This window comes from Bos grunniens, chromosome 7 (assembly GCF_055505025.1).
Source record: "Bos grunniens cultivar Pamir isolate PY7600 chromosome 7, Bosgru_T2T1.0, whole genome shotgun sequence".
Classification (NCBI taxonomy): Eukaryota; Metazoa; Chordata; class Mammalia; order Artiodactyla; family Bovidae; genus Bos; species Bos grunniens.
In genome coordinates, this window is record NC_141171.1 from 102,032,404 (window position 1) to 102,054,070 (window position 21,667).

Genomic DNA, 21,667 nt, shown 5'->3' on the forward strand with positions numbered 1-21,667 from the left:
TAAGTAGGGTAATTATACATCCCAGTTTTTCTAGGACCAGTTTATGGCTAGAATAAATATTAATAGCACCCCTTTCTTTCTCAAATGTGTCCCAGTTGGAAATTAAATTATACGGTCCCCTTAGCAGCAAGACCCAGAGTAGAGTTAGGAAATACTGTCCCGGAACACACTGGTTGACAGAGCTGAGGAAAAGGAGTCATGCCCGGGTAGTATTGAGGGGAGGCAGGCTACCTTCAATCATAAGTCATTTGCACAAAGATAGAGCATTTTTAATACCAAGTCCAAACAGATTTTTCTGTCGAAGGCAGGGTTGAGGATTTGCCCAGAAGAATAAGGGGTAGAGTCTTTCAACATGACAGTTACAGGCTGATAAGCATCTCAGATGAGTAATTGTGGTAGGGAGGGAAAAGGTGATGTTGACATACAGCATCAATGAATCACATGACTTCATGATTCACTGGTGAGAGAACAATGAATTTAGTTTTCCAGATTGATTGTCCTAAAACATGGTTTAATACTGAGACACTATTTTTTTTAAAGTATGGGGAGAAGAGGAAGAGTTCTGGTTTGGTCCTATTGAGTTCAAAGTCACATTGAAGTGGGTATTCAAGCGAAGTGGAAATTTCCAGATGACAGTTTTATATACCACTAGGATCTCGGTACTAGTCAGAGTCATTTGTCAAATGTAGCAGCTTAAGCTTTGTGAGTGTCCGAGACTACTTAACAGAAAGAGGTCTTCAGTTCAGTTCAGTCGCTCAGTTGTGTCCAAGTCTTTGCGACCCCATGGACTGCGGCACGCCAGGCCTCCCTGTCCATCACCAGCTCCCGGAGTTTACCCAAATTCCTGTCCATCGAGTCGGTGATGCCATCCAACCATCTCATCCTCTGTCATCCCCTTCTCCTCCTGCCTTCAATCTTTCCCAGCATCAGGGTCTTTTCAAATGAGTCAGCTCTTCACATCAAGTGGCCAAAGTATTGGAGTTTCAGCTTCAGCATCAGTCCTTCCAGTGAACATTCAGAATTGATTTCCTTTATGATTCACTGGTTGGATCGCCTTGCAGTCCAAGGGACTCTCAAGAGTCTTCTCAAACACCACACTACAAAAGCATCTATTTTTCAGCACTCAGCTTTCTTTATAGCTCAACTCTCACATCCATACATGACTACAGAAAAACCATAGTTTTGACCATACAGACCTTTGTTGGCAAAGTAATGTCTCTGCTTTTTACTATGCTGTCTAGTTTAGTCATAGCTATTCTTCCAAGGAGCAAGCATCTTTTAATTTCATGGCTGCAGTCACCATCTGCAGTGATTTTGGAGCCCAAGAAAATAAAATCTGTCACTGTTTCCATTGTATTGTTTCCCAATCTATTTGCCACGAAGTGATGGGACCAGATGCCATGATCTTAGTTTTTCAAATGCTGCGTTTTAAGCCAGCTTTTTCACTTTCCTCTTTCACTTTCATCAAGAGGTCTTTAGTTCTTCTTCACTTTCTGCCATCAGGGTGGTGTCATCTGCATATCTGAGGTTATTGATATTTCTCCCAGCAACCTTGTATCCAGTTTGTGCTTCATCCAGCCCAGCATTTTGCATGATGTACTCTGCATATAAGTTAAATAAGCAAGGTGACAATATATAGCCTTGATGCACTCCTTTCCTGATTTGGAACCAGTCTGTTGTTCCATGTCCAGTTCTGTTGCTTCTTGACCTGCATAGAGATTTCTCAGGAGGCAGGTTAGGTGGTCTGGTATTCCCTTCTCTTGAAGAATTTTCCACAATTTGTTGTGATCCACACAGTCAAAGGCTTTGGTGTAGTCAATAAAGCCCAGGGTCGAAAACACCAGCGTTTCCATATATTGAACAAAATAAGAGGAAGCAAAGATGACAGGTGAAGACCTGGAAAGAACATATTAGAAGGAGAGTTTCTGAAGGGACTTTAAAAGTGCCATGTGCCACCAGTAGTCAGGATGAAGAGTCTATTGGCTTTGGCAACTAGGAGCTCTTAGGTGACTCTTGCCGTACAGGAGTTAAGTAGGGAGTGGAAGCAGATACCTTCAGTTTAGGAAGAAAGAGGATGTGAGGAAGGATGAAGCAGCACATCATCCCACACTGTCCAATATGGTAGACACTAACCACGTGTGGTTATTGAAATTTGAATATAAATGAATTAAAAGTAAGCTAACAAAAATTAAGGCTTCCCTGGTAGCTCAGTTGGTAAAGAATCCGCCTGCAATGCAGGAGACCCCAGTTCGATTCCTGGGTTGGAAAATCCCCTGGAGAAGGGAAAGGCTACCCACTGCAGTAGGGCTTCCTTAATGACTCATCTGGTAAAGAATCTGCCTGCAATGCCGGAGACCTGGGTTCAATCCCTGGGTTGGGAAGATCCTCTGGAGAAGGGAAAGGCTACCCACTCCTGTATTCTGGCCTGGAGAATTCCATGGGCTCTATAGTCCATGGGGTCTCACTCCTGTATTCTGGTCTGGAGAGTTCCATGGGCTCTATAGTCCATGGGGTCGCACTCCTGTGTTCTGGCCTGGAGAATTCCATGGGCTCTATAGTCCATGGGGTTGCACTCCTGTATTCTGGCCTGGAGAGTTCCATGGGCTCTATAGTCCATGGGGTCGCACTCCTGTATTCTGGCCTAGAGAATTCCATGGACTCTATAGTCCATGGGGTCACAAAGAGTTGGACACAACTCAGCAATGCTCACTTCAGTCGTATTAGCTGCGCTACAAGCCCTCCATCGCCCCTTGCATCCAGGAGCCATCCTATTGGGAACACAGGTAAAGACTGTTTCCATTATCACAGAAAGGTGTTGCAGATGGTGCTGGAACTTGTTCCAGAAAGAGGGAAAATGGAAAAACTTGAAAGACATAGTGTGTCAAAAGAGGTCTCTTCTCATCTCCATGACCACTCAAGATAAACACACACAGAGTGTGTGTGTGTCTATAGCCTGAGTCAGATCTTTGGCAGAGAAGTCATGTCAGAGAAGGAAAGAAAGAGCAGATAGGAAAGGCTCTCAAAGGCTCAGAGAGGGCTGGTACCCAGAACACTGGAGTGGAGATGGTTCTTTCTCCAGAAATAGACTGAGAAGCAAAAGAAAGAACAGATACAACCTTTTTTGGTAAAATCAGGAAGCAAATCATAAATGTAGCCTTGATGACTTGTTGAGAAAATAGAGGGCGTAAACGTAAAAGGGGACTTTTTTCCATATGACAGTCCCAGTACTTCAATAAGAAATGGAATTAATTTTTAAAAATTTTAGGTAAGCCGTAGATTGAAGCAGATGCATGTTGCAACTTGAGTTTATATGTTTGTCATTAATAATTATAATAAGTACAGTTTAGTGATGTCTACTTTATGATATCCACTGGACTGGGCATTTTACATTAACTATCTTCGTTAAATCCACAAAACAATTTTAAAAGTAGCTGTTGTTTTCTATTTGTAAAGGTTAAGTAACTGGCTTAAAGGCACAGAGTAGCTATTAAGTGTCAGGGGTTGGATTCGAACACTAGTGGGAAACGCAGACCAGACCCTGAGTAACAGCAATACAGAACAGGAGCAGAGGGCTGTGGCTGCACGTCGCAGCCGCCCCTCGTCTAGCTGTCCAGGCAGGCTTCTTGGGTACAAGTGATGCCTAAGGAGCATCTGAAGGTTGAGGCCCTGGGGAGAGAAAATGTCTGGGAAGGAGAAACAGCATCTTCTTAGAGTTGACATTCAAGGAAGTAAAGTCCAATATGGCTATAATATAAACTGAAAAAAAAAAAAGAATATTGAGAGATGACGCTGGGGTAGAGACCATCCAACGTCCTCCATTTATAGTCTATTCCATCCGCTGTACTCAAGGTTAGATAGACTTCATGAGTCAAGATCTTAATATGACTAAGAAAAATGGTTAGCATTTCCAGATTTCATATATTTCAGACACCAGAAGAGAAAAAGGCTGGGGAAAGGCTGGGCAGGAGCGGGACGCGGGGAACACCTTCCTGGTTTATGTGTAAGACTGTAAGAGATAGCCATCTAGCAGTCTCCTGCATGTAATCTCGAGAAGTGAGTTGCTACTCTGAAGCAGTGTTGTCACAAGGCCAGTGCATTTGTGTGCAGCCAAGCCTATATTACATTGCTAACTTTTTATTTTCCTAACCCAGTGATCATTGTAAATGACCATTCCAAAGTGCTCTGCATTTGGTACTTTATCAAAGCTTTTAGATTTTTGCTGACAACCCAGAATAACCATGCTTAGTTCTAAGCCTGTGTTCCTTCGTCAGCGTTAGCCTAATGTCATGGATTCAGGTTTTAAAATCGCGTTCTTTATCTGTCCCTGAAATCATCTTGTTTTTAGTCACTATATAAAATGTTTCATTGCACAATAGCATATTGAGCTACTTATGTTTAGTGTGTGGGGCAGGAGAATTTCTCAGTAATAGATTTACTTCTCTTCTGTGAGGCAGGATGCCACTGTGGCCTACCACACTCAGGTGCATTGTGATTTGCTTTGTTCATTTTACTGATATTTGTCCTAATACGTGGTAATTATTTTCTGATTGAAGATCTCACCTGGGAGAAGCTGCTTTCATGAGCAAGAATTGAAAGCCTACTTTGAATCATTAAACCAAGATTATTTGCAAATACGCACTGATATATTTTAATAATATATTCTTTAGTGGAATGTATCCCGGTTAAACCAGTTATTATTTTTGTTTTCTGATAATCATAAAAAGAGATTTTATAAATGTTGTCTGATGATGCTATAAATGTAATTAAAGCTTAAGCAAAAGGACTCCACAATCATAAGTTTCATTAACAGTACTTAATATAGGGTGAGGAAAAGGAAGAACTGTGGGTTACCTTGGGGTTTGGGTTAGAAAAGCTTTATGATTTCATTGAAAATAGAAATGTTTCCTATTCACACAGTTGACTGAATGGATTGAATGGACTTGAAGCCATAATTGTAAATGATGAAGATTAAAATGCTTCATGAACCTTGCATAGTTGTATTTTGAATCTGTCATAATATTTTATAAATAATTGTTTTCATGAAGCTATATTATCGTATCCACATTTACTTCTTAGTACAGGAAGACATGAAATAATATTGCAGTGATGAATCATTCCAATGATACTAGTTTGTTCAAAATCTTCTCTTTTGCTAGAAACTGATTTCAAAATACTCTTTTGTCACAAAATTATTTTTCAGGAACTTGTTCATTTCTTGTTTAAAATGGACGACTAGAGCTACTTAGAGCAGCAGCAGCACAGCTAACAAAATGATAATAAAACTTTGGTTTTCCAGTTGCCACGTGGATGTTATATTTTTTGTGTTTCATAGCACCTGCTCAAAAATATACATTTTATTTTTGTATATTATACTTTAATAGGCTTTTAAAGACAACTTCAAAGGGTTTGCCTGTGCATACAGCTGTTTTCTGATGTAACTGTTGATAATATTTTATTTTGAAAGACTGATGAATTCTGACTTTTAAATCAATCCAACAGCCTTGTGAAAACCATTAGTGAAATATCCCATGCAGTCACATATGCATGATTTTATTTCTACTATTTGCTAATAGAGGTTATTTAGTGTTATTAGCTGCTGAGATAACAGAAGGAAATGGGTGGTTTATGAAATGAAATGTGAAGCATTATTATTTTTTCATTGTTCTGGAAAATCGTTTTTTTTTTTTTCTCCCCATGCTCCAACATCTGAGAGCAACCTTCTCTCTCACTTATTATCAGGAATCAAGAGATGATATTTTTAAGGCACAACATTTTGTAAATTTTGAAGTCTTATCAACTCCCCACCCCTTCTCTCTTCTCTTTTTTCCGCAGGTGATTTCTATTCACTACTTTCCAAGCTGCTAGGAGAAAGGGAAGATGTTGTTCATGTGCATAAATATAATCCTACAGAAAAGGCAGAATCAGAGTCTGACCTGGTAGCTGAGATTGCAAACGTAGTCCAAAAGAAGGATCTTGGTCGGTCCGATACCAGAGAGAGTGCAGAACAGGAGAGGGGCAATGCTATTCTTGTCAGAGACAGAATTCACAAATTCCACAGACTAGTGTCTACCTTGAGGCCTGCAGAGAGCAGAGTTCTGTCGTTACAGCAGCCCCTACCTGGTGAAGGCACCTGGGAACCAGAACACACAGGAGGTGCGTTTAGGTGCTTCTTTTAAAGAATAAAATGTGAGACACTGCGCTCCACATTAGCAAAATCTGAAGGGAATAAAAATTAGTGGGTGAGAAAGCTCACCAATGAAAAGGACTTACCATTAGGAAAACATGATTCTATTTGGATTATCAGATATCACTTTTGTTCGAGTTTTTGTTCTGGTCCAATCCTACATTCATTCCATTTCTGTTCAGTTGATGAGCCAGAACTACCAGGACCCAAACTCTCTGGATCATATGGGGAAGGGCGGCATATGGAATTCAGGAGAACCAATCCTTAACCACATCAACATTGGGACTAAACCAAAAATTCAAACCTAATATATAAAGTTCCACTGTGTGAAATGGTTATACACCACTTTCTTTAAGGTAATTTAATTCCTCTCAGAGGAATCTTACACTTCCAACATTCTCATCCAATTGACTTGTAAAATGTAACCCTTATTATGACTTTGATTTCTTAAGTTCCATTATCAATTATCATCTTAATTGAAAAGCTGAATGGTTATATCTGAAGGGACCTCCAGCAAGTCAGTAACTATCAGATTCATCTTCTAACCAGGATTGGCTTCTGTAATTAGAGGACAATACCTTATTCCCTTCAGGTTTCTGTACCAGCGAGCTATGGATGCCTCATCTTTGTCTTTAATTGTGTTGTGGCTTCTGTGATATTGATCGTGTTTCATGTTACTTGCTAATGTGGAAGGCCAGATCATACAGCATGTGGAGATAATCTCCAGAAAAGTAGCGGGTGTGCATGCATGGCAGCGGTCCATGCGTGGGCTGGAATGGCACAGGCTGCCAGCATGATGTTTTCAAATACAGCTTTGCAGGAAGCCATAAATTATTCAACACCCAACTGATTTTTATTTATAATTGAAAAACAAATTAGCATGCAGTGCCATTTTCTCACACACAGGTTTCAAGCCTTGTCCATTAGGACTGGCCTAATAGTCTCTATGAGGTGTTAACTGGAACCCAGATTTTTAACCTCTTCATATTTAAATAGGGTCAGCCCTGCTCTAACTCCTTCTAAATTTACCTAATAAAACTGTTTCCAAAGAGGTGGCCCCTGAACCTCCCCTCGCATCAGAATCACCTAGGATGGTTATGAAAAATCTAGACTTCTGAATCCTACTGAAGAACAACTGAGTTGATATCTCTGAGCACAGTGTCTAGGAATCTGCAGTTTATGATGCCCTTATCTATTTCATAGACAGACTGGATTGTCTGTCTGAACCTCTGTATATAAAAGGGCTTCTTTGGTGAGAATACAATTCTGTTCAAGTTTGAAGTGTTAGAGTTCCAGCATGCTTTATTCCATGACTTATCTTTTCTGAATTTTTTTTTATTGAGGCGACATTGGTTTATAACATTATATGTTTCATGTGTACAGCCTTATATTTCTATCTCTGTGTATATCTATCTCTGTGTATTTCTATCTCTGTATACCCTACAGTGTGCCCGCCACCAAAAATTTAGTTTCTAGTTGTCTGTGACTTGCCTTTGTTACTCTTCAGTTTGAAATAATACCATGATCATTTATAGACATCCTAAGTGTCAGTGTGAAAGTCATAATTTGACTTAAGGAATTATATTCCTAAGACCTACTAAGTTTTTCTAAGAAGGAAATACTTAAAACACTCAAAATACAGTTACTGGCCAAGTCTCCACATTCCTTTCGAGGTGGTAAAAATGGGAGTGCCCAGAATAAAAATGTTTCTTCAAGACCCGGTTCAGGAAGTTTCCTTTCATTCTAAGTATGTGGGTGAATGTCATTGAAATAAAGCAACGAGTTAGAGAAACATACAATACAAACTCTAGTTACAGGAAGAAAATGTGCATGTATTTCCTTTCTGAAATGACTTATTTTAGTGTTATTTCACTACTCTGATTCCAAATTTTTATAAAATTAAATGCAAAATAGCAAAGCCCACATTTAGATAAGCTATTTCTAAAAATCCTTTCAATTTTCTTTCACTTTTTACTATAGCACAATGTAATATCTGACTTTAATTGAAGAAAACACTTAGTAAATGGTATACTATGTTAATAATTATGATTATAGTTGCTATCATTAGTGTCATGTTGGAGTAAGATTTCAAAAATTTAAACACCAAAGTAGTAGAACTGAATATTAATTATTTTAGCCTAAGCAGCATCCATGAGAGAATTTTCTTACAATATGTAGGAAAGCTGCAAAAGTCGACACTCTAAGTTGATTAACAAAATATAACTTAGCAGTGTTCGATCATAATGAGAATTTGTGGCTCTTCAAATAACTGGTCATGTACATTGATCTGCCTTGATGTTTCTCTATAATGTGTGATGTACAGTGTGGCAATGTGCAACCTAGTAAGTTGGGAAGCAGATACACTCCTGTTTACTCTTAGTACACTTTGGTTTCTACCATTAGTTTGATGTCTGTATTAAGACAGCATTCATAGAGGAGAAAGAAAATCACAGTCTCTTTTCTGGTTGCCTTCTGGAAACTAGACTCTTTGAAAAATAAATTTTAAACTATCAATAGCTATTCTCTTCCCTGTTGAATTTAACTGGACTACTATTTGCTAGCATATGGAAGCCTGATTTGACATATGCTGTACACCTTTGGACATCAGCAAATACATCTGCATTTGTGTGATACCTCCCACAAGATGAGAGAATGTGCAGTCTTTAAATATTGTTATGGTGCATTTAAATTTTACTTAATTTCTACGGACAATTTTTTCTTGACTCAGAAGCCATACTTTTAACATATTTCTGTCATGCTGGCTCTAGGTTCAAGTTTTATAGAATTCCCAGAGTGAAATAAAGCATTCACTAGGCTGAATTTTCTGGAGAAGGCAATGGCACCCCACTCCAGTACTTTTGCCTAAAAAATCCCATGGACGGAGGAGCCTGGTAGGCTGCAGTCCATGGGGTCACTAGAGTCGGACACAACTGAGCGACTTCACTTTCACTTTTCACTTTCATGCATTGGAGAAGGAAATGGCAACCCACTCCAGTGTTCTTGCCTGGAGAATCCCAGGGACGGGAAGCCTGGTGGGCTGCCGTCTATGGGTCACACAGAGTCACACAGGACTGAAGCGACTTAGCAGCAGCAGGCTGAATTTTCATCTCTGGAGGAAAGGAGAATAATGAAAACAAAAATCTATGATAAAATCATTTATAGAGGAAGAAACCCATTTATAGAAGCATAGAAAGGATACATGCCATGTATCCAAAATGCCACAGTTCAGTCAACCAGCATTCAAACCCAGGCAGATTTGCTCAGTCTCGGTTTTTAATTACTTTATTACTCTGTCTCACAATAAAATAATAGATAGGCTGTTTTTTTTTTTCCAACCTTCCCATCATCTTATCTACAGTTGTAATAACTCTAGGTGTAGAATGCCTTTGGTCATACTTTCTCAATCAATATCAAAACAATTTGATTAAGGTGAAGATTCACTTGCAGTTAAATTTTTAAAAGAAAAGGAAGTCCGCTAATACTTCTGAGCCCCTGGTTATGTCTTAACTCTCTTACTCACTTCACTCCCACTAAATAAGACAGTATAATTAATTCTTGTTTTCTTTCTCACTTAAGTATAAATATTTCTTTTAGTTAATTATAGTTATTGTTGGCACTTCTGATGAATAACAATCCCTGACCAAAATAAGGCATCTTTTCATCACTAAATGCAAATCTACTTGTGTAGAAAAAGCAACAATTTTATTTCGTTCTTGTTGAAATCTACTGATTTCTGTAGGATCTTCTCCTTAAGATTAAATATAAAGAGCCTTGTTACAGTAAAGTTAAGTCATAGCCTAGGTTTGACATTATATTTTTTTCTCAAATTTTTTTGTCTAATTCTGTTAGTCCTATGTACACAGATAAAGGAATGCCCTTTTAAATGCTTGTTAATAATTTCATATGAAAGCAGCATTGATTGCTAACATTAATCTTTCTGGGTAAGATATAATTCATTAATCTGCTTAGTGATTTATTGATACAGTTTTAGTTTTAATGTTAAATTTTTTTCTGAAAGTAACTTTTTAAAAATATATGGTAGAATATGAGGCTGTCCATTTACCTTTATTTATAATGAATGCAAAGATTTTTCTGAAATAACCCTGTCATTTGATATCTGAATTTAGCGCAGCTGACACTTGGAGTTGGGAATGGCTTGCCCAAGGTCATATGTAAGAAATCTGTATTTAATTTTCAAATTAAGACTGTCAGTTTACAACATTAGTCATATATGCTAATGAATTACTTCTTAAGTAAAGTCTAAGAGGAATCTGAACTGGAATCTCTAACTTTTCCATGATTAAAAATGTCAAGTTTAACTTAGAACCCAAATACATTTTATCAGACAGTTTTTAATAAGGATTTGAAATATTTTTGAGGGTTAGAAAATAATCACCCTTGCTATTGATGGCCAGAGTCTTTTATAAATACAGAAAATAATCTGGGGTTCTGTCCGAGCATCCTATAATTCTCTTATGAAGATGGGCAGGGCTTGTGAAAGCATTAATATTTATTCCATATGCATACACCGCTAGTCCTCCATGACTGCTTTGATTCTTGATCACTTCATCTTAAAGAGAACAGCCTTTAACTGGGTAATAATAAAAAAAGATGATGACACTGGAAGCAGAAACATCAATTCACAGAGCTAGTGTTCACAGAAGAAAATGTGAACTCAGTTTTCCTTTAACTGTTTGGGAATTTGTAATTAACACAGAGACCTAGGTTTTCAGGTCCTGAAAGTTTTGAGGTCTTAGCTAGGTAATCTTAACATATGTGCAGTGATGTTTTTAATGAAATTTAAAGTAACTTAATATAATTTCTCTGAATGTTCTTGCCATGCACAAAACAGTTCTTCTTTGCACTGACTCAGTACTGAAAGAGCCACGTTTCTCACATTGTTAATCCTCATATATTTCCTCATGTATCACCTTTACTGTTTTGAAAATTTACCAAAAGTGTATAAATGTGCCCTAGATAGTTATCCTGCTTTTTCATCTTGAAAGTTTCCAACTGAAGGGAATTCTTGTAAGTGACAGAATAGGTTGTTAACAACCTATCAGTCAGTGCTTTTTGCAGATTTTGAGAGTTTACCAATCTAAGGTCAGTGACAATATGGGATTATTCACAGCTAGATTGAAGTTCTTTACACAGTATTTCATGTATTTTATGAAATCCTCATTTGAACCCAGAATAGTATATTTATTTAGGACAGCGCATATTTTCTATCAGAAGGAGCATCTCTAAATCTTCATGAGCGCCTCGCTTCCAGTCCTTGTTGTAGACCACGGATAAAAAAGGTCCAGGAAACATGAGATTTGTTGATTGCCATCAATGAAAATAATTAGCCAATTAACATTTTTTTATTGAGTCTCTTCACGGTGTCTTCAGCACAATGCTAGGCGTGAAAAGACGTGGTGCCGGTGAGCTATAAGATGCTAAGGGTGTTTAAATGCTAGTGGACAACATAAGCAAGTAGAAAGTGGAGCATAGAGTTCAGTTTAGCGCATTTATTAGGCCAGTACCATGGGCCAGGCCCTGAGCAAGACTTAGTGACAAAACAGGGAATAAGACAGGATCTCTGCCCTCACAGAATTTCACCTAGTTGAAGTGGTGTTGGGCTCTGAGAAGCCGATGAAAGCAATTAAATATCTCAGTTGTTATGAGGTTCAAGGTTCAAGATCCAGAATCTTCAGGAGCTGCTGACTGCATGCAGAATGGCCACCAAAAAGGACCAGCTGTAACTGAGATGAGAATGAATGAAGTACAGCTTGAGATTCATGCCACTTTAAAATGATTTAAAATAGTTTCTTTGGGGAATCCATCTATACATCTCTAATTATCATCCGTAGACCCTGTTTCCTGAGTTCACTTTCAAAAACACACTTTTATCCATGCCACCCCGTGCTTGAAAGCCATCGGTGGCCCTGCAGTTTGCTTCCTTTTCTCCTTATCACAAACGTGTAGATGATTAGTGCTGTTCATCCAAGCAGCCCCACTCATTTCCATTGCTGTGCCAATTTAGGCATGCCAGCTGTAAGTCTGCCCCCTTCTCCCCAGCTCAGGAAGACAGCAAAATACACAGGATTAAAAATGATATTCTCACGTGCTCTACTATGTTTCAAAGGTAAATTATTCCCAAGCTCTGGGCTTTACTCCTATTAATAAAGTACTTGCAGCATACCTCAGAATTAATCATAGTATAGATCAAGACACCACAGCGTAGAGCTACTCTCATTCATTGTTAAATCCATACTCTTCCTTGTGCTTAACAATATATCTTCCAGTCTACACTAGGTCTTGGGGTCTGTTTAATCCTGCTTCTCACTTCCATACCCCCACCTGATGTACACAGATGTCTTTAAAGATATACAGATTACTTAAAGATCTTGAAACATTCTGCAGTTATAAACATCCTCCCTCTCCATCTTTCTGACTACCCGCTTCTGTATTTGATAAACCTTTAAGAGAGAATCCCTACCCTCTCCCAGCCAAGCCTCAGAAAACATGATGGGCCCTTTCCCGTGTTCCGGCACCACACTGTGTCATAAGTATTTGCTTTCTGTTGTTTTTTTTTCCCTCATTTTATCCTATGAGTCCCTCCAGGCTCCAAGCCATGCTGTACTTGTGTTCCCAGAATCTCGCATAATACCTTACGTAGACAGTCCACTTAGGGGTTATTTGTTGAAGATGTATCAGCAAAGGTTATAGGCAAAACTGTTCTAGTCATCGTATTGATTGTGATATATTTTGTTAATTTTTATTTAAAAAAAATTAAACCTACAAAGGTAAGAACATCTGGAGTGGAAAGGTACCGTTTCCTTTTTCTGTAGTTAAGAGAATGACTTTAAAGTGTTTATTCTCACACTGGCATCCTCTCAAGTTTTCAGAAGCTGATTATATGAGTCCTGGGTGTCCCTTTCTTCCTCCAATCTTGAATGTTTATCTTTGAGAATCACTGCATGTTGCCACATCCTCCAGTGTACGGGCAGGAGAGGGACTCCAATTGCTTTTTTACTTCTCAGTGTCTCTCCTGAAGCATTTCAGAGAGAAGGAAATGTTGCCATTGATACAGAGGATTTCACAGTATCTTCTTAACTTTCTATCCTGTTAGTAGAGCTCCTCTGTACCTCATACCTCTTTACTCATGAGCATTTTTATAAAAGGGATTAGCACAACTGAACTTAGGTATTCTCTTAAGTATAAATGCATTCTAAACAGAAGTGAGAGTAATTGATACATCATTCAGTCATAGAATGTCTGTTATTTTTTCCTTTCTCATGTTAGGAAACAGTGAAATATAAACCGTGAAAAAGTATCTCTCCATTCCCATTGTTATAGGAACACTGAGGCTGGGCGAAATGAAACTGGAATCTTACATAGTTCCTGTACAGGGGATTATCAATGATGGTTTCTTATAGGGTCTAATATATATTGAACACCCACAGTTTACACAGAAGTTAGGTGAGAGAGAGAGAGAGAGACAGCTGCGCACACACACAGACACACACACACAGAGGCTTATTGCCCAAGAATGCTATTCATTTAAAGGCTTTGCGTTAAAATGATATTATCCATATTACCATATTTTCCAAAGATACTAGTTAACGGTTTGAATCTTGAAGAAGGTAGTCTCCAATTTGCTCCTTAATGACTGAAGGATAAACTGGTTTTATAAGGCATCTTATCAACAGGAAAAGAGCATTTAGTCCCCAAACAGGTTCACAGTCACTTACTTATTCATGGCCCAGGAGGCTACACTTTGGCATGTGCATGCGGTATATGTTACGTAGAGCACGCTTGTTTTTGTTTGTTTGTTTGTTTTTTGCATCTAGTGACGTTACTGCATGAACTTCTTACAATCATTGTGAATCTTCGTGGAGTTATACTGACTTTCTTTTTTACACTAAATGTATGGGTTTCTCTTTTAGATTTCCATGTAGAAGAGGCACTGGATTGGCCTGGAGTATACTTGTTACCAGGCCAGGTTTCTGGGGTGGCTCTGGACCCTCAGAATAATCTCGTGATTTTCCACCGAGGTGATCACGTCTGGGATGGAAAGTAAGTAATCATTTTTCCTTCAAGAAGTAAATGAAAGTAAAAACAGCATGCGTCGCTTCCCATTAAACTAAGAATAATGGTGAGAGTACTATGAAGGTTCTTTTTGAACATAATGTTTGTGAACACAACGTGTTCTTTTAATATATGATTGTGATACACAGGAAAGAGGCGGTCTTGTGCATTTGGAAACAATTAAGATGGTTTCACAAGCTAGTTTATGGAAGGAGGGCAAGAAGTCCGTGATTCTGCCTACTTCCCTGGTGGCTCAGATGGTAAAGCGTCTGTCTGCAATGCAGGAGACCTGGGTTCAGTCTCTGGGTTGGGAAGATCCCCTGGAGAAGGAAATGGCAAACCACTCCAGTACTCTTGCCTGGAAAATCCCATGGACAGTGGGGCCTGGTAGGCTACAGACCATGGGGTCGCAAAGAGTCAAAGACAACTGAGCGACTTCACTTTCACTTTCTGCCTACTTAGCATTTTGCTCTCGTCTCCTTGAAGCCACCTCCACACTCCTAAGGAGAGAAATATTAAAGAAATTAGGACACTACATGGCTGAGGCATTTCAAGACTTCAGAAGAAGTGCATCATGGTAAATGATCAACTCAGAAAAGTTACTGGTTGACTGCAGTAAAGCACTTCCTTATCTCCCTGTGCTGGGTATTGAACCGTCTTGAGGCCACTGGACTCTCGCTTTCCCTGAGGCCACTCCGTGGCAGTGATAACAGTGCCTCCTGGGGAATTCTGTGGTTGGAGCCGCGTGGCCACCATATGTATAGAAATAGTACCTTGCCCTCACATGTTCCTGTAGATCATTTCTTTTACACAAATGCTCTCTTTTCAAGAGCACTGGAGACTTAATAAGAATAACACCGAAACTCACGCTCCTGCTTTTCCCTTGGGGTTTCTCTTTCCAACCTTTTATTCTGCCTTCCAGTATCTTATAGGGATTTTTGGTTTAAAAAATGTCTAACATTTATTGAGTTGTTTGCTGTGCCTCTGTGACTGTTCTAAATGTTTGCGTGAATTACCTCCCAGCAGTTAGGCACGGTTAGTACCATCACGATTCACATTTTACAGGTGAAGAAATCCAGAGAAGATGAGTGTTTTGCCCCACGTCTCACAGGTAGCCCAGCACAGGCGGGCTTCAGTCGCTGTCCGTCTGACTCAGCGTTGGCGCACTTACCCACTTTGTCCTACTCGCTTCCTTTTAGAGGATTGTGAACACATTTACGGGATTGTATTTTTCAACTCTGGCTCCAAAGTTTATCAGTGTATCTTAATTCTCCTAAGTATTGAATATCCATTTATTCATCTGTTTTATCACAAATTTTCATATAAAGGTGGATTTTTAACTATCTTGTGAGTTAAGTGTAATGAATCTTCTTCTTATTTCAAGTGTACAGCTAAAGGGTTTCATTTGGAAAACTGAGGATCCACACACACAGTTCAACTGTTTTTTCCCTCTGTTTTCAGAGATGCTGATGAAACTTAGGCTAAACCTGTGCTGTACATACACATGGACGCCGTTTTCTTGGTGCAGCTGAAGATGAATTCAGTCAGCATTTCAGGGTAGATCGATAGCTTTGATACTGTTTAATTATCCTTTGCAGTTGTCACACTTGAGAATGGAATCTAAGAAAGAGATCACTTCAGAGTTCAAAGCCATCAAGCTCAACATCTCTATTTCTACATCTCTGTTACATCATCTTAGTCATTATTGAACATCTAATGATATTTTAACAAGTGCTTTCAAAAGCAAACTATTACTATTCACTGTAGCATATTCTTCATTTTAATGAATATTACTATATTTTCTGCATGGATTTCTAGCCACATTTTATCAGACGAGAAAATTACAGCATCATTTTCTTCCACTGATACTGTTTCAGCTGGCTAAAGCTAAATTGGACAAAGTCCAATTTTCCATTTTAATGTGATATTCATTCCAAGTAAACAGCAGAGGCTGGAATAGTTTAATAGGGGGAAAAAAGGGATCAGTACAGGCCAGCCTGGGGTGAATGACCCAAGACTGAAACAAGAGCCACATAAGAACATTTTCTGGGACATACATGGCAGTCCCAGCAGAAGACCTGATTTTTCTGGCTTCGTGCTTTCATCTAGATAACCTGCCATTATCCTGGTAAATAGATTCCAGTTCCATCGCCAAAGCCCTGGTGCGTTTACCCTGATGAATGGCTCTGACAAAGCGGTCTTGTTAAAAATTAAAACTTCAGAACAGGGGCGCTAATTTATACCATTAAGTCTGTTTCTTCTTTCTCCTTTGTCTTTATCGTTCAGGTGTAAGAATATTTGTCATCCCTCTCCTTTTGCCTCTCTTGTATTTCCTGTTGGCCTCTAGCAGCCTTTGCCACCCATGAAAATTCTCTTCGGGCACTCCAATCTCTGCTTTAAACACTGTCTGCTTTGTTACTCACAAAGAGATTTAGAAGTGGATTACTCTGCTAGTTGTTTTGTAGGTAAATAGATTTGGATGTGCTGATCCTGCTCGTTGAACAGTTGTGCGTGACCATCCTTCCTGTATGTGCAAGTGAATTATATAAAATGGGCGAAGTAATTTTCTTCTCACTCATTGAATATCCAAAGATCGTACAAAGAAAAAGACAGCACTTCCCTGAGGAATTTCTTATGTGCTGGTGAGAGACAATGGAAATTGAAACATGGGGAGGAAATTGCGTTCTTATTGCTACCACGGTTTGTTTAGAAAGATGAGAAATTCTGTATTAATTTTCCTCAGAATCCCATCCTGAGTCTTCTCATGTGCTCAAAACTGTAAGTTCCATAAGGTCAGTCAGTCAGTCCAGTCGCTCAATCACGTCCCACTCTTTGTGACCCCATGGACTGCAGCACGCCAGGTCTCCCTGTCCGTCACCAGCTCCTGGAGCTTACTCATACTTATGTCCATTGAGTCGGTGATGCCATCCAACCATCTCATCCTGTGTCGTCCCCTTCTCCTCCTGCCTTTAGTCTTTCCAAATGAGGGTCTTTTTCAAATGAGTCAGTTCTTTGCATCAAGTGACCAAAGTACTGAGGTTTCAGCTTCAGCATCAGTCCTTCCAATGAACATTTAGGACTGATCTCCTTTAGGATGGACTAGTTGGATCTCCTTGCAGTCCAAGGGACACTCAAGAGTCTTCTCCAACACCACAGTTCAAAAGCATCAATTCTTCAGCACTCAGCTTTCTTTATAGTCCAACTCTCACATCCATACGTGACTACTGGAAAAACTGTAGCTTTGACTAGATGGACCTTTGTTGGCCAAGTAATGTTTCTGCTTATTAATATGCTGTCTAGGTTGGTCATAACTTTTCTTCCAAGGAGCAAGCATCTTTTAATTTCATGGCTGCAGTCACCATCTGCAGTGATTTTAGAGCCAAAAAAAAATAATAATAAAGTCTGTCACTATTTCCATTGTTTCCCCTTCTATTTGCCATGAAATGATGGGACCAGATGCCATGATCTTGGTTTTCTGAATGTTGAGCTTTAAGCCAACTTTTTCACTCTCCTCTTTCACTTTCATCAAGAGGCTCTTTAGTTCTTCTTTGCTTTCTGCCATAAGGGTGGTGTCATCTGCATATCTGAAGTTATTGATATTTCTCCCAGCAATCTTGATTCTAGCTTGTGCTTCATGCAGTCCAGCATTTCGCATGATGCACTCTGCATAGAAGATAAGTAAGCAGGGTGACCATATACAGCCTTGACATACTCTTCTATTGTTAAACACTGTTTTTGAAGAAAGCCTTATTGTCTCTTACAGATGTCCTTTGAAACTCTGCATTTAATTGGGTTGCCCTCCCTCTCCCCCTTGCTTTTTGCTTCTCTTTGTTCTCCCACTATTTGTAAAGCCTCCTCAGATAACCACCCTGCCTTCTTGTGTTTCCTTTTATTTGGGATGGTTTTGTTCGCCACCTCCTGTACAATACTATGGACCTCTGTCCATAGTTCTTCAGGCACACTCTTATCTAAATCTAGTCTCTTGAATCTTTGTCACCTCCACTGCAAATTCATATGGGATTTAAGTCATACTGGCTGGCCTAGTGGTTTTCCCAGTTTTCTTTAGTTTAAGCCTGAATTTTGCTATGAGAAGGTGATGATCTGAGCCACAGTCAGCTCCAGGTCTTGTTCTTGCTGACTGTATGCAGCTTCTCCATTTTCGGCTACAGAGAATGTAATCGGTTTGATTTCAGTATTGGCCATTTGGTGATGTCCATGTGTAAAGTCATCTCTTATGTTGTTGAAAAAGAGTATTTACTATGACTAGTGCATTCTCTTGGCAGAATTCAGTTACCCTTTGCCCTGCTTCATTTTGTACTCCCAGGCCAAACTTGCCTGTTACTCTGGGTATATCTTAACTTCCTGCTTTTGCCTTCCAATCCCCGATGATGACTATAACATCTTTTTTAGGTATCAGTTCTAGAAGGTCTTCTAGGTCTTCATAGAACCACTCAACTTTAGCTTCTTCAGCATTAGTGGTTGGGGCATAGACTTGGATTACTGTCATGTTGACGGTTGCCTTGGAAGTGAAACGAGATCATCCTGTTATTTTTGAAGGTGCACCCATGTACTATATTTCAGACACTTTTGTTGATTATGAGGGCTTCTCTATTTCTTGTAAGGGATTCTTGCCCACAGTAGTAGATAAATAATCAGTTCAGTTCACTTGCTCAGTCATGTCCAACTCTTTGCAACCCCATGGACTGCAGCATGCCAGGCCTCCCTATCCATCACCAGCTCCCAGAGTTTACTCAAACTCATGACCATTGAGGTGGTGATGCCATCCAACCATCTCATCCTCTGTTGTCCCCTTCTCCTCCTGCCTTTAGTCTTTCCCAGCATCAGGGTCTTTTCAAATGAGTCAGTTCTTCGTATCAAGTGACCAAAGTGTTGGAGTTTCAGCTTCAGCATCAGTCCTTCCAATGAATATTCAGGACTATTTCCTTTAGGGTGGATTGGTTGGATCTCCGTGCAGTCCAAGGGACTCTCAAGAGTCTTCTCTAACACCACAGTTCAAAAGCATCAATTCTTTGGCACTCAGGTTTCTTTATAGTCCACCTCTCACATCCATACATGACTACTGAAGAAACAACAGCCTTGAGTAGATGGACCTTTCTTGGCAAAGTAATGTCTCTACTTTTCAATATGCTGTCTAGGTTGGTCATAACTTTCCTTCCAAGGAGCAAGCATCTTTTAATTTCATGGCTGCGGTCACCATCTGCAGTGCTTTTGGAGCCCCCAAAAATAAAGTCCATCACTGTTTCCACTGTTTCCCCCTCTATTTGCCATGAAGTGATAGGACCAGATGCCATGATCTTAGTTTTCTGAATGTTGAGCTTTAAGCCAACTTTTTCACTCTCTTCTTTCAACTTCATCAAGAGGCTCTTTAGTTCTTCTTCACTTTCTGCATAAGGGTGGTGTCATCTGCATATCTGAGGTTAGTGATATTTTTCCCAGCAATCTTGATCCCAGCTTGTGCTTCATCCAGCCCAGCATCTCTCATGATGTACTCTGCATAGAAGTTAAATAAGCAGGGTGACAATATACAACCTTGACGTACTCCTGTCTTGATTTGGAACCAGTCTGTTGTTCCATGTCCAGTTCTAACTGTTGCTTCTTCCTGATCTGCATACAGATTTCTCAAGAGGCAGATCAGGTGGTCTGGTATTCCCATTTCTTTAAGAATTTTCCACAGTTTGTTGTGATCCACACAGTCAAAGGCTTTGGCATAGTCAATAAAGCAGAAGTCAAGAACTCTCTTGCTTTTTCGATGATTAGTGGTCTTCTGCATTAAATTCACCCATTCCTGTCCATTTTAGTTCACTGATTCCTAGGATGTCTATGTTGATTCTTACCATTTCCTGCTTGACCATGTCTGATTTTCCTTGATTCATGGACCTAACATTCCAGTTCCTATACAGTCCTGTTTTTTGTAGCATCGGATTTTACTTTCATCACCAGACACATCCACAACTGAGCATCATATCCACTTCGGCCCAGCTGCTTCATTCATTCTCCTCCACTCTTCCCCAGCAGCATATTGGACCCCTTCAGACCTGCGGGACTCATCTTTTGGTGTCATATCTTTTTGGCCTTTTATACAGCTCATGAGGTTCTCACGGCAAGTATACTGGGGTGGTTTGCCATTCCCTCCTCCAGAAGGAGGAGTTATTACTATTTAGTAATAATCCCTAATTAATAGTCCATACTCAAAGCTTTTTTGATATCACATCAATTTTCTTTGCTTCCCTGGTGGCTCAGCTGATAAAGAATCTGCCTGCAATGTGGGAGACCTGGGTTCGATCCCTGGGTTGGGAAGATCTCCTGGAGAAGGGAACGGCTACCCACTCCAGTGTTCTGGCCTGGAGAATTCCATGGACTCCATGGGGTCACAAAGAGTCAGACACGACTGTGCAGCTCTCACCTTCAGTTCTCTTTATGAGTACTGTTCCTCGTCTTTCCTGCCCAACAGCCTTGATCAGCCCTTACTCTTCTACTTAATTATGCTAAATAAGCATGGCAACAAGAATAATAATAACAGTAAACTGTTATCTCCTTTCTCAATTTGATTTCTGTTTTCCTCCTTGTCAGTCCCTTACTTCCGTATAGCTGCTCTATATATGTGTGCTAATAACTCAGTCATGTGCAACTCTTTGCAACCTTGTGAATTGTAGCCCACCAGGCTCCTCTGTTCATGGGATTCTCCAGGCAAGAATACTAGAATGAGTTACTATTCCCTTCTCCAGAGGGTCGTCCCAACCCAGGGATCGAACCCTAGTCTCCTGCATTGCAGGAGGGTTGTTTACTGTCTGAGCCATCGGGTAAGCCCATGGCTACTGTAAGAGACTTCTTCTAGCTGAAAGGAAGTTTCAGGGTGTAATGAAACTTTAACAAGCCTCTTGTCTGCCCTAATGTTAGGGCAGCATGACAACGAGGGCTCTTTAAAGTTTAAATGCCTCCCAGCAGGAGCTGGGTAGCTCCTGCCTCAGTAACCTTTGTTCCTGGGGTGTCTATCTTAAAATCACCACCATGGTCAGAGGCTTGCTTCCTGGCCTGTCTTTTATTTATCTCAGCTATAGTTGAAGTTCTCCTCTGCAGGCCTCATGTCCCATACCCTCTTCAGTAAATCATGGGTTTTATCCCTTATTTTTAGGCACTAGAAGGTATTTCTATTATACCATCTGTCACTCTTCACATGGAGTTGAAAGGGATTTTGAAAGTTGTGTCACTTGGAATTCCATCTGTAGCCAATGAAGGAGAAAACCCAATGCATACTAGCTTAGAAAAAGAAGAAATTTATTAGTTTGTATAAATAAAAACTTTCAGGGTATGGTAGCTCAGATGATAGCACCAGGGTCTATTTAACACATCTTCTCCTGGTTAGTTCCATTCTTAGGCTCAGATTGATCT

General features: G+C 39.8%; 1 protein-coding gene across 12 annotated transcripts in view; it reads left to right on the forward strand.

The window, feature by feature from the left end:
• PAM (peptidylglycine alpha-amidating monooxygenase) overlaps positions 1-21,667 on the forward strand; it is a 179,793-nt gene that overhangs the window by 120,159 nt on the left and 37,967 nt on the right. For 6 of the 12 annotated variants that reach the window (XM_086413283.1, XM_086413284.1, XM_086413286.1 and 3 more), the window contains exons 14-15: positions 5,833-6,153; positions 14,116-14,245. In XM_086413283.1, the coding sequence (XP_086269409.1) occupies positions 5,833-6,153; positions 14,116-14,245 (451 nt within the window). The remainder of the gene's footprint in view (positions 1-5,832; positions 6,154-14,115; positions 14,246-21,667) is intronic. The other 6 variants (XM_086413290.1, XM_086413291.1, XM_086413292.1 and 3 more) reach the window with 1 other exon arrangement.